At 49.5% G+C, this 13,745-nt stretch overlaps 6 protein-coding genes across 6 annotated transcripts; 4 read left to right on the top strand and 2 right to left on the bottom strand.

The window, feature by feature from the left end:
- Positions 1–364: 364 nt before the first annotated feature.
- On the top strand, positions 365–2,368 carry HETIRDRAFT_21441 (major facilitator superfamily; the record flags this gene model as incomplete). Its single annotated transcript, XM_009541965.1, has 8 exons — positions 365–417; positions 464–654; positions 710–1,193; positions 1,248–1,307; positions 1,361–1,454; positions 1,504–1,678; positions 1,733–1,806; positions 1,877–2,368. Coding segments are annotated over 8 exons (1,623 nt in total), but the record flags the coding sequence as incomplete, so codon positions are not given.
- A 521-nt stretch (positions 2,369–2,889) lies between these two features.
- On the top strand, positions 2,890–3,912 carry HETIRDRAFT_469094 (uncharacterized protein; the record flags this gene model as incomplete). Its single annotated transcript, XM_009542866.1, has 6 exons — positions 2,890–2,960; positions 3,104–3,180; positions 3,231–3,385; positions 3,439–3,629; positions 3,678–3,764; positions 3,817–3,912. The coding sequence occupies exons 2-6, from the start codon at positions 3,104–3,106 to the stop codon at positions 3,910–3,912; spliced, it is 606 nt and encodes a 201-aa protein (XP_009541161.1). The 5' UTR covers positions 2,890–2,960.
- A 238-nt stretch (positions 3,913–4,150) lies between these two features.
- Positions 4,151–4,489, top strand: HETIRDRAFT_166771 (uncharacterized protein; the record flags this gene model as incomplete). The annotated part of the gene is made up of 2 exons (XM_009542865.1): positions 4,151–4,272; positions 4,327–4,489. 2 exons carry the CDS (start codon positions 4,151–4,153, stop codon positions 4,487–4,489), a joined length of 285 nt encoding a protein of 94 aa, XP_009541160.1.
- A 1,143-nt stretch (positions 4,490–5,632) lies between these two features.
- HETIRDRAFT_378035 (uncharacterized protein) lies at positions 5,633–10,287 on the top strand (the record flags this gene model as incomplete). The annotated part of the gene is made up of 14 exons (XM_009542864.1): positions 5,633–5,641; positions 5,695–5,768; positions 5,822–6,408; positions 6,457–6,563; positions 6,614–6,744; positions 6,791–6,945; positions 6,999–7,246; positions 7,305–7,523; positions 7,584–7,644; positions 7,696–7,875; positions 7,934–8,064; positions 8,147–8,272; positions 8,824–8,938; positions 8,996–10,287. Coding segments are annotated over exons 3-14 (3,297 nt in total), but the record flags the coding sequence as incomplete, so codon positions are not given.
- A 503-nt stretch (positions 10,288–10,790) lies between these two features.
- Positions 10,791–12,344, bottom strand: HETIRDRAFT_406947 (uncharacterized protein). Its single transcript, XM_009542863.1, has 6 exons — positions 12,162–12,344; positions 11,881–12,111; positions 11,643–11,829; positions 11,444–11,591; positions 11,224–11,390; positions 10,791–11,157 (listed from the first exon to the last, which is right to left on the bottom strand). The coding sequence occupies exons 1-6, from the start codon at positions 12,241–12,243 to the stop codon at positions 11,112–11,114; spliced, it is 861 nt and encodes a 286-aa protein (XP_009541158.1). The 5' UTR covers positions 12,244–12,344; the 3' UTR covers positions 10,791–11,111.
- Positions 12,345–13,148: 804 nt separating this feature from the next.
- Positions 13,149–13,694, bottom strand: HETIRDRAFT_40661 (uncharacterized protein; the record flags this gene model as incomplete). The annotated part of the gene is made up of 2 exons (XM_009542017.1): positions 13,149–13,472; positions 13,536–13,694. The coding sequence occupies 2 exons, from the start codon at positions 13,692–13,694 to the stop codon at positions 13,149–13,151; spliced, it is 483 nt and encodes a 160-aa protein (XP_009540312.1).
- Between the last annotated feature and the right edge of the window lie 51 nt (positions 13,695–13,745).

Here is a 13,745-nt window from a genome sequence, read left to right as displayed (position 1 = left end):
ACGAGTGCCTGTGTTAGTGGATAGTCCGATTCCCGATGTTTCAGGAATCAGCGCTTCAGCGTAGTTTCAGCGCTCAGCTGCGATCTACGAGTACATACCTTCATTAGGACATATTGGGACTTCAGACTGGCATCCACCTCAGCACACTGCCTGCCTCCGCTTAGCTTCATCCAGCATGTCTGATGTACCTTCGTCAGAAACATCGCCCATCAGGAGTGTTTCATCCAATAAAGCAGCGGTTCGGAATGGCTTTGATAACCAAGATAACCAAGAAACGGACACGCTCCTGATCGACAGGGTCAATGAGGGAACGGGGTCTGGCATCACCCAGTCAGAGAGATCTTTCCGACTCAGGCTGTTCGCTGTGAGAGCAGTAGCGTTGTTGTGCGCTTGCTCTCTCAGCATTGGAAGTCATTAGTATGTTTGCTTCGCCACCTGCGCCTCCGTTGCTCATACTTTTCAGTGCAACATACATCTTAGCTCCTCTCAAATCACGCCTGTCCAGAGAAATGGGCACATCCAATACCGAGTTCAGTCTTCTGCTCTCGGCCTTTACTCTCAATAGCACTTGGACGCCTCTTGTCGGAGGAATGATGGCCAGCCGTCTTGGGACGACATCGACAAGCATATTGGCTACTGGAATCATATTCTCAGGTGCACCACGAATATTAGTGATTCCTATGTCTATGAAGAGCTCACAGCCGGGCAGGGTTGTTGCTCTTGCTTGTCGGGGATCTTGTGGAAGACGTCAAGCTCATGACCTCCGGGATGTTCATATTTGGTCTTGGAGTCAGTCCACTCGCTGTCGTACAAGAGACTATCATCGTCCGTTTTTTCCATTCTCACGGACTAGGGATCTCCATGGCTCTAGGTCTTGTTGTTGGCAAGATGTCATCATTTGTCTCTGCACGCACATCATACCCTCTCTCTCAGCGTTTTGGTCCCCACGCACCATTCTATACCGCAACAGGTCTCGCAGCCATATCATTTATCGTAAATCTCATCTACGTCCTCACCTCAAGATGGTTGGTCTCCGTTACGGGAACAGAACCAGAAGTTTCCGATCTACGCTATGAGGCTCGCCAACACGGTTCTATACAAGATGTATCTGAAGAGGAGGCTCTGAGAATGATCGCCAAAAAAAAGAAGGTCAATCTCAGGGACATGACACAGCTCGGCGACGTCTTCTGGGCGTAGGTAAATCCCTGATGTGCGTTGTTGCCCTGACCTTCATGTCTCCCTTTCAGATATATTGGCGTGAACGTGCTGTGCGGTTCGATATGGCACCCGTTCACTCATCTTGCCGCGTACGAAGGTTTCTGTGCACTGTGTTGCTGTTTTCTAATGCCTTGTTTTCCAGAAATGTCATCGAAAATCGATACGGACTATCCGAATTAGACGCGAGCACGAAGGCTTCTTATATTCTTGCTGGAAGCATGTTTTTATATCCAACAGTACGTCCTTCTTCTCACCAAATGGACGACAACCTCACCAAAATCTTAGGTCGGCTTCATCATCGATAGGGTTAAGCGGCCCGGTTTTGCCCTCATGCTCCTCGCATTCTCCTCCATCCTCACGATGTTCGCCTACGTATGGCTAGTCCTACCACCGGAAACGATTCATGGCAACGTGTGGCCAGCTATCGCAAGCTTTGCGGCCGGCATCGGGTTTTCTCCTCGTACGTCAAGGTTCGACGCTGTAATCCGAGAGCATATACTGACCCAAGCATCAGTGCTTCTTGTCGTTGTCGTTCCTCAGTTGGTACCGATGAAGTATGTCTCAACTACCCTTGGAGCCCATAAAAGCGTAAGCTAGCATTCTTCAGACTGTCGAAGAATCAAGAACTGACTCGTTCATGTGACATCTTGATTTACAGTTGGAGCAGACTGGGACCACTATATCGCAGACTCTGGCAGGTTTGATTTTAGATGCGAAGCCTCGCGATTCTCCTACCCCGTCGATTGGCGACAAACGCATTCAACATCTTCTGAATTATTTCTTGATGCTGAACATGCTACAATTGTTGGGAATCATCTGTTTATGGTACCTTGACCGACAGAAGAAGTCGGCCACTACTCACCACCGACAAGATTCTCTTTTGGAACCTGTAGAGATTATACCACCGACAAAAGTGTCTGGGGATGTGAGTGATGGCGAGGATTCTTACCAGCCTCTCGAATCTTCCTCGTCTGCAAGTCACAACGAGGCCGAACACAGCCCGCTTTTACCTGACCGCTCTCGTCAGGAACGACAGTATCGTCGTCCAAATTCTTCACGAAAAGGATGGCTTTTCATGGGATTGTGTGCTGTATTGATTGCTACAGCTTGGGTATTGTTTCTTGTCACGGCGTGGTTGAGGCTAAGGTCGAAGGAGGAAAGAGGGAAATCAAACGATGTCTAAAGAAGACGTTGTCTCGCCCGCTCTGTGTAGTCGTTTGTTTTCCTACATATGTACCCAGCTGTTTTGTAGTAATATCACCTTGCAGGTTACCTCATCCCTTAGGATTCTTGGGGAGCGCCAACAGTAGCTCCTGACATTTGGGGCTTTCGTCTGAAAGGATAAATTTGCTAGAATACCTTCAAAGGGGTTTCGTACAATATCCAGAGACCCCTATATATGCCCTACGCACAATTAATGTATCGATGAGTGCTGAGTACGACCGACTATTGTGATCTCGCAAAAGAGTCACAATAATGTCCTCGCAACTTGCTTTTTGGACCAGACGGAGATTTGCGCGATGAAAAGCATGATTAACCAAAGCACATAAAAATAAACTTTGTGTTCATGCACTGCTTTAGTTATGGAGGACTCCAGAAGGATGGTGATTGTCAAGTCGAAGTAATTGAGACTGTACGAATTAGGCAATGCTGGACAAACCGGCAAATACCGAACTTGGAGGTGAGAGATCGTATACACACATCACCCGCTGAAAGTTCAAGACCCTCAAGACGTCCACAAAGTGAGTATCTTTACTGAATCGTGCTGCATGCTCTGTGGAGCCGTACGAATGCCCAATCGCCGTCAGACGCTAAAAAAACGAAGTGGATGCGATGGATGGGGACTGGTGTCGTTGGATGGCGCTGACACCTCTTATGTGCACAGATGGGAGCATATAAGTACATCGGCGAGTTGTACAAGAAGAAGCAGTCGGATGTTCTCCGTTTCCTCCTCCGTGTTCGGTGAGTGTCTCTCTCAACGAAAGAGACGGCCAAATAACCAGTATAAACAGCTGCTGGGAGTACCGCCAACTCAACGTCATTCACCGTGCTTCTCGCCCCTCTCGTCCGGACAAGGCCCGCCGGCTGGGCTACAAAGCCAAGCAGGGCTACGTGATCTATCGTGTACGCGTTCGCAGGGGTAACCGCAAAAAGCATGTTCCCAAGGGTGAGTTTTGCTGAACCATCTCCTGCTGCCTTGACGATTTACCCGCGCTATAGGTGCTACCTACGGCAAGCCCGTTCACCAGGGTGTGAACCACCTGAAATTCCAGCGTGGTCTGAGGAGTACCGCCGAGGAGCGTGTTGGCAAGCGTTGTGCTAACTTGCGGGTTTTGAACTCGTACTGGATCAACCAGGACGGTGTTTACAAGTACTACGAGGTCATCCTCGTTGATCCTAACCACAAGGCTGTGAGTGTTGTCCCGTCTTTTCTCATACGTCTATTCATGGCTATCCAGATTCGCCGCGATCCTAAAATCAACTGGATCACCGCACCTGTCCACAAACGCCGCGAGGCCCGTGGCCTTACGAGCATCGGCAAGCAAGTATGTTGCATTCATTCGCTTCTTTACTATATCAAATTAACAAGATCTACAGAACCGTGGTCTTGGCAAAGGACACCGGTACAACCACACGCCTCGTGTGGCTACCTGGAAAAAGCACAACACTCTCAGCCTTCGTCGCTACCGGTGATCGTGTTTCCCCATCTCCCTTCATGTATAGCTTTCTTTACCCTCCTGTTATCCATGGTATCTCAATGCTCCTTATGCATGTATGTCACGCTTCAGAGCTTACACCAATCGCAGCGCTCGCTCTTATGTTTAGACCTCTCTGGTAGGCTCCGAGCACGGAGTCTCACAAGACACGATCAAGAGTCTCGAGGTCTATTTGACAAACAGCATGTCAATATTGTTGAGTAGTGGGAGACAGCATGAGTAATGTCAGTTCAGTCGTCCTCAGACGTGCTTTGCTTTCCCGATCTCGGAGATATCTATTAAGTCTTTGCTGCGAGAACAATTATACGATTCTCGTCTTACAACGGAGACTAACTCAGTAAGTGAATTGTTCATCATGCCAATTACATACGGCTTGTACAAATCGATGTAGCTTAACCGTCGAGAATGATTCCTTGGCTCGGGATGGAGGCCACCCGGGATTGTGTCTGACTTCCAACAACAGCTACAGTGACCACGATACTGTGCATGTGACAATGAACAGTAAGGTCATATCGAAGGGAGACGATATCTTGAAAGAGATCCAACGCATCTGAAACACAAGCGGTCATGAGTACTCATCCCGAGTGTTGAATTTAGCCCAATGTCATACTAGTCTCCTCTTCCTTGGCGTTGATAGGACTCCTCAGAAAATTAGTATGTCCGTGTTCTCCTTTTCTATCATCTCCATTGACCTATTGCCTGAAGTAGCTGGCCTGCGTATTCTCAGCAGCGGTAATTGGCCTGAGGCGGATCAATTTTGCCTTCAATGACCCGTTACATGTGAAGACCAGCAAGATCATTGAGGGTTATTACGACAACTTCACCGGGCCTATTGTAGCAAGATATGCATATGAGAGAAGGCTAGGTAACATGCTCACGAAACACGAATTAAGCATTTTAACGGCCAGTCAATTCTGTGGAATCACAGAATGCGGTCGTGCTTCGTATGGTCCTACCTTCGATAACCGAGGTGGTGGAGTGTTCGCGATAAAGTAGGATAAAGATGGCATCGCAATAAATGACTCTGATGCCAAGGCACGCTTTGCAGGAGTGGAGCGGTTGCATATGTATACGTAGGGGATCTTGAGCGACCTTGCGCAGAAGTAAACTGTGGAATTGAGCGAGAGGCGATTGTTTGGTGAGAACAAACACAATGTGTCATCTCGCTGCAACTGTGAATGCAAACGATCGTTATATTCTTTCATCTTGACCGCTTGAGCCGTCATGGGAGCAAACGCTTTCGCATCTCTGGCAGTGCTTCAAATGCCACCTTTTTCACGCCTCCTACCAGCATCGTGCTGTCCAGATAAGGATTTGGTTCTAGTCGTCTCACGTCTAGGCGGTAAGGATAGACTGAGCTTGTGGAAGATGCAGGGCTCGAAGAAATGGGAAATAGATATATATACAGACGGGAGCCACAATGAGGAGATCGTCGATCTGGCATGGAGCCCTAATGGTGAGTATAGTCGATTTTCGTACATTGGCCCATTGTACACAGAGCTCTCGTAGGTCAAACCATTGTCGTACTGCATGATCCTCCTCGTATCACACTGCATTCGATCCAGGACGGTCGCAAAGATCGGGATGTACCCATCCTTCATCCGCTACCGGAGAAGACTCGTCTGACAGGTGTATGGTGGTTCGTGGAAGAAAAGGACACGACTGTCGGGTCTATACCAGATATATTTAAGAGAGGAGATAATATTGTATGTTCTTCTTTTGCAAAAGAAAACATTGCTCGCATAATCCATCACGAAAGACAGGGTCCGCCCACTCGATACTCAGGATCCTTCCTCTTCTTGACTCAGTTAAGGATGACACACAGCCGTTACCGTTTGTGATAATACCGGATAGACCTCATGAATTATCGCTAACAGTATCTACAGGGTCAACGGCCTCTTTGCATTTTCGGACAGCCACACGAATATTTCGCGGTCAGATATGCCGGAAGCCATTGCATCGTGGCCAACACTTCCCTTCGATCCTCTGACTGCTTCTATTCAGCCTCCACCCCATGCTACGGAACATGGGAGCGAGGAATTTGACGAAAGTAACAACATTGATGAAAACAGTATCCTAGCGGTGGCAGATAACATAGGTTGTCTCCATTGCTTCTTGGATGGAAGCTATCCACTTGGTGCTGTCTCAATTCTCCCCCAATCGACTACGTCATCTCTTCACAAGGGCTCCCGAACGTCAACGCTTGTGGCACATCAGCGAGTGGAGAACGGCAAGTCCTCCATCACCCCGCTACTCCCAACTTCAGTCTGCTTTCCATTACTAAAAAAGAGGATCCCACGAGATCTAGCAAGGATCTCAACAACTACTCGGGAGCTTCTCTGGTACACCATACGTGTCATGGATGACATGCATACCATATGGTTTGGGACTACCACACAGCCTGGGGCTCGAGAGCTCGGAGAAAGGTGGATACACAGCTTGGGCGCCTTACAGCCAGATCCATCTGGAGGAAGTATGATGGGTTCCTTTTTTTCTGAGACATTGGCTCATTCATCGGTAGACAGAGTATCACAATCGATTCTGGATCTAGTCCATTTTCTCATAACAGGTCGTCCGTCAGATGCTGTTTCTGATTTTATAGGCAGTGGCGAGCAAATGAGTGAAAGGGTAAGCCCTTCATGTTCTTCAAAAGATATTGTTAGATGACGGTATAACAGGGGCTCCAGAAATGGGAAAGCACAGTAATCGAAGCCTTGATCAAAATACGTGATTTTTCGCAACAGCGTATAGTACTTGCTTTTCAACGCGTCTATCTTATGCTAGAAGAAGTTTTAGGATGGTCACAGCTGTGAGTCTCGTGGCCTCATGATATCCTCAATGCTCATTTGCACCAGCCCTCAATTGTATGGCTTGTGTGAGTTACAGACCGAAGACATCGAGCAGTGTTTGAAAATGACCAATCAAGCCATAACCGCTGCCAGTTGGCTTTCGGCGACCGCTCGACGAGAGTTATCCCATTTCCGAGAATTCATGAAGTGGTTACGATATGGTCGGTTGTAGTCATGATACTTTTCCAATTTTTCGCTTATAAACGATTTATAGAAATCGCAATCGCAAGCAATACATCAGACGGTCATACTGTGCCACAGCCACGACACGATGTATTGGAGGTCGATAGCTATCTGATGTCTGGATTGATCAATAGTCAAGTCGACAAGTTCTTTAAACATGGTGTCGCCCATTTCCAGTCACACGATCTCGGTGTCTCCGACGAACCCCCTGATTTATCGGCAGCGATGAAACGTGCTCGAAATGCACTGAAGGATCCCACACAAACATCCTTGCAACATGTATATCTCTACCTTGCTTATTCCGAGCAGTCAGATTCAAATGAAATTCACCTTGCAGGCGGTTGCACAAGATGACCATCGTCACGTTGATAGAAACCTTCATCTTCTAGTTCAGGACTTAGCAAAACGTTGTGGAGCCATCTTCCTCCGCGCGGCCAGCGCAACTGCGCGCTCAGCGGAAGTTTCGCACGAGACTCGCCCATCCTCTGGACCCTCGAGCTTTCCTTCCGATGACAGATACTCAATTTGGGAGCGAACTGTTGTCGATGAAGAAGCGGTAAGTGATTTGATATGATTATGTCGGTCACACAAGTCTGAAAGCCGGATTCTTTGGCAGCCAAGTCGCGTTGTCCAACATCTCGCCATTTATGTACCTTCCGCCGAGTACCGGACCTGCTGTAAGTCATGGGTTTGCCAATTACGCCATGAGTTAACCATTCCCTCAATAGTATGCCTCACCCGATTGCGCTACGGCCACGAGGCGCCTTGTCTCAATGATTTGGGTGTGGCCATCCTTGAATGCCGGCTTCGAGAAGACAGTCACGGCATAGTTGATTTTGATCTCTTGGATGCCGACTTCTTCGACGACGAAAGCCTTGTCATTGTTTATCGAGCTCAGGGCGTAAGCGGTGAGTGACGCCGCACAAGTTCCGTATGATAGGTCCTCATTTCGATCAAAAACACTAGGACCAACATATATTGCTATCGTGGCATACTCCGATGTTGAGTTCCAAGAGGTGCAAGCGCAGGAATACGTAAATCAGCCTTCCCGCGAAGGGCTGATGTTGGACACATTCCAGCGCTGGAAGGACGGCCAGGTAGGCAACAAATTGATTATCTAAGTATTTTGATATTAAATTGCCGAACGCCGTGCTGACAACGTTTCCCTCATATTCCCAGCTTCAGCCGGTGTTCATGCCGATCAAACAATCACGCGTACTGTCAGTTGGTAGAGAGGGCGATGTTTCTCTCGCAGTGAATGGCAGAGCAGGGAGAAGAGTCGCTTGCGTGTTAGATAGCAGGGGCGTGCTGGAGACGCTGGATCTAGAAGGGGAGGAGTCTGGGGAGGAGTCCGAGTAGCAAGCGGGCCGTTTGCCGAGCGGCCATCATGCATCAGTCTTCTTGAGAAACCCTCCCCACAAATTCGAGGCATGCTAAAATTAAATAGTTGAAGGTGTGACCAACACCGGCGATATCCGATGCTTAGCGGTCACGGCTCCAAAAGGGTTTGCCAGATGTGACGACGCATTAGCCGCAAATGACCGAGTGTTATTCGCCGGTAAGGGCACCGGACAGCGAGCTGATGGGTACCACAAACAACGCGAGAACGAAGACGCTCCAGATGCCAAACGCGGTGCTCGACAAGCACAGCGGTGTTATGGATTTTTTTCCCCTTGCATCTGGAGTGACGTGACAGAGGAGCCGAAAGCCGGGTAATAACCTTCCGAGTCTCCTCGTGCCCTGGTCGAAGAATTCTTCATACGATTTTAAATATTGGCTATATTCCTTTCGTGCCCGTTTGCTCTCCCCTCTCTCCAATGGCCCCTCCCACCCAACCCGTCCACTCACCCTCCAAGGACGATAACGCTGCTCGCCTATCAGACGCTGCCCTCCGCAAAAAAAAGAATGCTGACGCCCAAGCCGCCTTTCGAGCCAGACGTGCTAACTATATTGCAACACTCGAGGAAACAGGTTAGTTTGGTCCTATGCTGACTTCTTGTCTTCCTACTGAACTCCCGTTGTGTCAAGTCACCAATTTGGAAGCCGTAGTTCTACAACTGCAAGATTCATGTCGAGAGGCGCGCGCGGAGGCCACCGAGCTCCGCCAGGAAAACTCACAGCTCAAGCACGCCGGTAGAGAGCGTGAAAAATACTGGAGGGCCTTGTGGCAAACCAGGAAGGGCCCCGAGTCTCAGCCAGACGAGTTTCCCCCCATGCCCGCCTGTTTCGGTCCCATGCATCCCCATTCAACCACCGTCAACTCCCATATCGGCAACGGACTCGGACCATACGAAGACAGCCTACATTACACTAACGGCGATTCATCCTCAACAGTATCCAATGCTCCATACTCCGGCTCCACTGGAGAATATCCCACCCGCTCCCCCTCGGTCGCCTATGCCACTGCCGAAACTGACCATGTCGTAAACGACTCTCGTCCGCATACTCTGTCTCACCACCAATCATCCAAGTACTCTTATCACCCTTACGCTGTTCAGAGCGCCACTCGCGATGGCGCGTGGCCACAACCAGTCACCCAGACTACCTCGTCGGGCGGCGAATCGGGTCGCGCAGAGAGCAATTCGTCGCATTCTCCTCATTATGTCGAATCACCCCATATCACATCTGCGACCGACATGTCTTATGCCTCCCGATACCCTGTAATTGATGAGCAGAAAGTTTCAGCGTCGACCATGGACAGCGCCTACATGTTCTCCACCAGTCGCTCGATGTCACCGTCGAACTCTACGCCACCTTCATCTTCATCTGCCTCTCTCACCTCTCCATTTCAATTTCAATTCCCTGATGGCTCTGTCCCTCAAGACCGTGCCGAATTCGATTATCGCAGGCATCCAATCACTGGCCAACCTACTGCTGAAGTCACCTTGCACGGCGGCATCGCAGATATTTCCCTTGCAGGCACCACTGGGAGCGACGCCGTCCGTTACAGATTGGGTGCGCGTCGGGCGAATTCTGGAGCCGATCGGCCTATATTCCCTGCTCTTCCCCAATTCTCGGGTCAAGACGTCCATGGTGGAGATAGAGGCAGTAGCGAGGGCGAGAATGCACCATACTTACGAATTCGGTCTCGGAGAGGTGCCTCACGCTTGTCACGGTCGCCTTCACCTGGGACACCACCGATGTCTGGTACCCTTGCGGTCATCAAAGCTCAGGCCTTTGGTGCCCTTCGAAGAACTCGCGCGAGGACGAAAAAGGGTGCAGATGGGGCAGCGAAGGTGGCAATTGAGGCATTGGAGGCGAGAGGTATCGGGATGGGCGTGAGCACTGGATCCAAAAGGCCTCGACTGCATGACGACGACGACGACGACGATATGCGCAATTGACCACATTGTACACGGGCTATATGCTTGATAACCCGAAACATCGCTATGGAGGACTGTATGACTGTAAAGTTTGGAGATATTGGCAACATTGACTGTTCACGACGCATTGCTATCTATTACGCTCTCTGTAGCTAGACTCATTTTTATGTTGAATGCCTTATATCTGTTGGAGTATTCATTTTGTATAATTATGTTTGTCTTCGGGGAACAAATCGTTAAGTTTGGAGATGGGGAAGTTTGAAAACCTGATATGCGTAGATATGCATCCGCTATTGTCTCTCGCCACTGTGCCTGCCGATCGATCATTCATGATTTGGAAGTCAATAATCTGACTACTCCGTACGCCTTAAGTCCGTCGCTTCAAGTTCACGGTAATCCCGCCAGAACCATTGATGCTCCAACTCGTGGAAACCACGCGATTGCAGCGAAGTCCATGCCGTTCGTCTTTCACGATCTGTTGAAAAATCCACAGAAGAAGCGGCGGTTAGCAGCCCCGTGGAGTCGATTCGCTACCGCAGCACGCAGCACCGGGCGCTCCAGCACGTTCCATCCAGATGTACGGATCAAAACACGGCACTACTTTGCCAAGGGTTCTGAGGTTTTCCATTGGAATATTTTTGATCATGCGACCAACTTGAGCAGAAGCGGAAGCATTTTGTTCTTTCAGCATTCCGTATTTGTCCTCTCGATCCCTGGCAGGCAGCCCGGCAGAGCGGGCCGCGGCTTATCGGCCCCGATGAGGCCCAATCGAGTGCAACTATGTACTGTTGTGTGCTACTCCCCTACCCCAGCTACGTCGTTCAGTTAATCTCAGGAGTTGCTACGTCCCATGGCCCTCTGAGTTCGCTGAAGCGAAGGACAGAGCAATAATTAGCGATCGAAAGCGGGAAAACATTCTAGATAAAGATATACTTTTTGTACCTTTGCGCCCACACAAGTGCCGCAGGTGCACCGAAAGTCGTGGAGATCAATATACCCAGAGCTATCGATGTCGTAGTTGTGGACAGGGTCACCATCAGACCCAACGATAGTAATGATAGGGCTACGGTCAGTCCCACTTGTACAATTGAGGGAGCGGCCTTCGTGGCGCAGGGTTCAGTCGTACGTCACGAGGAAACTTTGAAGATCTCACCTGGAGACTATGACGCAAAATCGGGAATAGGGCGAACAACTGCACCGAGAATAGAGTTAGAGCAAAGACAGATAGATCGTCTCGCAATCGCGATGCCAATACGACCGCCGCAGACACCGCGGCATTCATCGACAAGATGGACGTCAGTCTGCCCTCATAAAAGTCAGAGAGAACACGTAACGATGAAGTTATATCTTACTCTTCACGGACTTGCCCACTCAATCTGACTGATCTATAGTCAGCGAGCGCAGCATTCAACAAGAAGAGGCATGCAGATAGTGCCCAAATCGAGTCCGAAGATGTGGATGCAGTCAACGTTCGAAGAATGGGAGAAAGAGCCATCAGGGCAAGGAAGACGAGAATAGCAGCCTTCAACGTCTTCGCTCCTGTTCTTCGGTACGTCAGTGACGATGATGATAATCCAAAGAAGCACGTACGACGGTCAGTTGCTCCTTGATTGTTTTCGCCCCACGAGTAGTCGAGCAACTCCCAGACCACACAGCCCGTTACGAACATCGCCAGTGATAATACGACCAGAAGTCTGGGGTCAAAAGTTTGGCCTAGAAGGCGTACGAAGATGGCAAGAAAAATAAAGATGGCCGAAAGATGTTGTGCAATAGCACAGGCGCTGAACACTAATGGCCAGTAGGTATACGGCTTGAAGCTAGCTGTATACGTGGTTAGCCTGAATACTCTTCTTACGACCATGCTTACTTACGATTCCTCCTCAACGATGACAGGAATGTCACTGGGACATGATTATCGGGATATGGCTGTCGCTTCCAAAGTAATCTCTCCATCCATGTCGAAACAGTGAAAGACGGCGAGGAAGGAGCTGTACTAGGGACTGGAAACTGATCGGAATACCTGCACGTGATGTCTATCTGTTGTACGGATATCGCATTTGTCCGAAGACCATTTCGAAGGTTGAAGGAGAATCGCCAATGCTGCTGCCTTTGAGAGACTGCGCACTAGGCGTCTCGACCGGTTCCAGCACCGATCAGTTATCACAGAAATGGTACTGACGAGGTGTAGCTCAAGCGCCTCTATATGTTAGTTCGAATCGGTTCGAGTAGGGTCGGTCAGTGGTCGGTCATAGATCGTTTTTCTGAAAGAGGTACCCGCCTGTCAGTATGCTCTTCTCAACTCCTCTCTTACATTGGCAGTCCAGACTGGTCTCTATATATGGCTGATCTTCATATAACACCTTATACGTAAGACGGTCGTTCTGTGTATAAGGCCTTAGTCTAATCATCTCGAACCGTCCCAAACTCTATGGATCGTCGTCAACTGCAGGGGTGTGAACTCTCAGCTGTGCGTCCGACTCCTCACTAGCACTGTCCATTCGTACGCGAATCATTCGTGATGGCATGTTTCCCATTGCCTGGTCAATTATGGTCATGCGCACGCGCAGCGCGGCAGGAACTATGCGGCATGTAATATATCTTGAAAACTTCCTTGCCCTGCAGCCGAATGCTACATGACGGCTAGATATTGGTGTTTCGGAATCAAGCATGTACCGGTCGGACACTTCGGAAGAAATTAACATCCAGGGGACGACGATCGCTGCGCCCTTGAAATGACTGTATTGGCATCTGTGTGTTACGGTGTGTGGGTGGGAAAGGAAGTCATAGGAGTCCTGACTCCTCTTGGTCTACCGCTGATCAACGTCCCAACGTTGCCTTATGACTGGGGACCCCTAATCTCAATGCTTTTCATTGTCGCTGAGAATGCAGCTGAGGTCGGCCCAAGGAGATCCGAAATCCTTGCTGAAGAAGGTAACGAGAACCATAGGATCATTGCAAAACACAGGACAGGTTGGAAAGAGGTACATGGGATCAATCCCACTATTATCCGGCTTGTCAGATATTTCAAGTGCCCCTAAACGTTGAGAAAATGCTCTTACCACGAGTCGATCCCCTTCTTGAGCTTCCGGCGCCCTGTTTGCTGCAGCTGCTTTACTGAGCTCTACCTGAGCAGCAAGCCGTCCTCGATTGGGATTCGACTGGTGAGTCCCCCTCTCTTGCGCCTGTCGTAGAGAATCGACGAGACGTCAAACATTTTGCACACAGGATGATAGCCTTGGGCCTACTGCTTTCAGCCTCTTCTCTGCTGCGTTAGCGGCAGCAGTGCGAGGATCAGAAGACTGAATAGAAGGAACTCCTGACTGAGATAGTTGTGCTGAATGACTGGAATTCAGTACAGTGTGACCTTCAGAATAGGCAGACTGCTTAGAACATATGGAACCCATGAAGTCGCTGGGCAAGGCGTGACTTGGAATCCAGGAAGGTGACCCGGTGGC

This window comes from Heterobasidion irregulare (genome assembly GCF_000320585.1).
Source record: "Heterobasidion irregulare TC 32-1 unplaced genomic scaffold scaffold_01, whole genome shotgun sequence".
Lineage (NCBI taxonomy): Eukaryota > Fungi > Basidiomycota > Agaricomycetes > Russulales > Bondarzewiaceae > Heterobasidion > Heterobasidion irregulare.
The sequence above is the reverse complement of the archived record's forward strand: the minus strand, read 5'-3'. Positions and strand labels throughout refer to the sequence as shown.

Bases quoted from the DNA above. Each gene is read 5' to 3' on its own strand.
- HETIRDRAFT_406947 (XM_009542863.1), bottom strand. From the start codon at position 12,243: ATGGAGAGATTACTTTGGAAGCGACAGCCATATCCCGATAATCATGTC. The intron at 11,830-11,880 runs GTACGTGCTTCT...ACCGAAGAACAG, and splicing joins TCAAGGAGCAACTGACCGTC to GAGCGAAGACGTTGAAGGCT. The intron at 11,158-11,223 runs GTATATCTTTAT...CCTTCGCTTCAG, and splicing joins TGGGCGCAAAGGTACAAAAA to CGAACTCAGAGGGCCATGGG.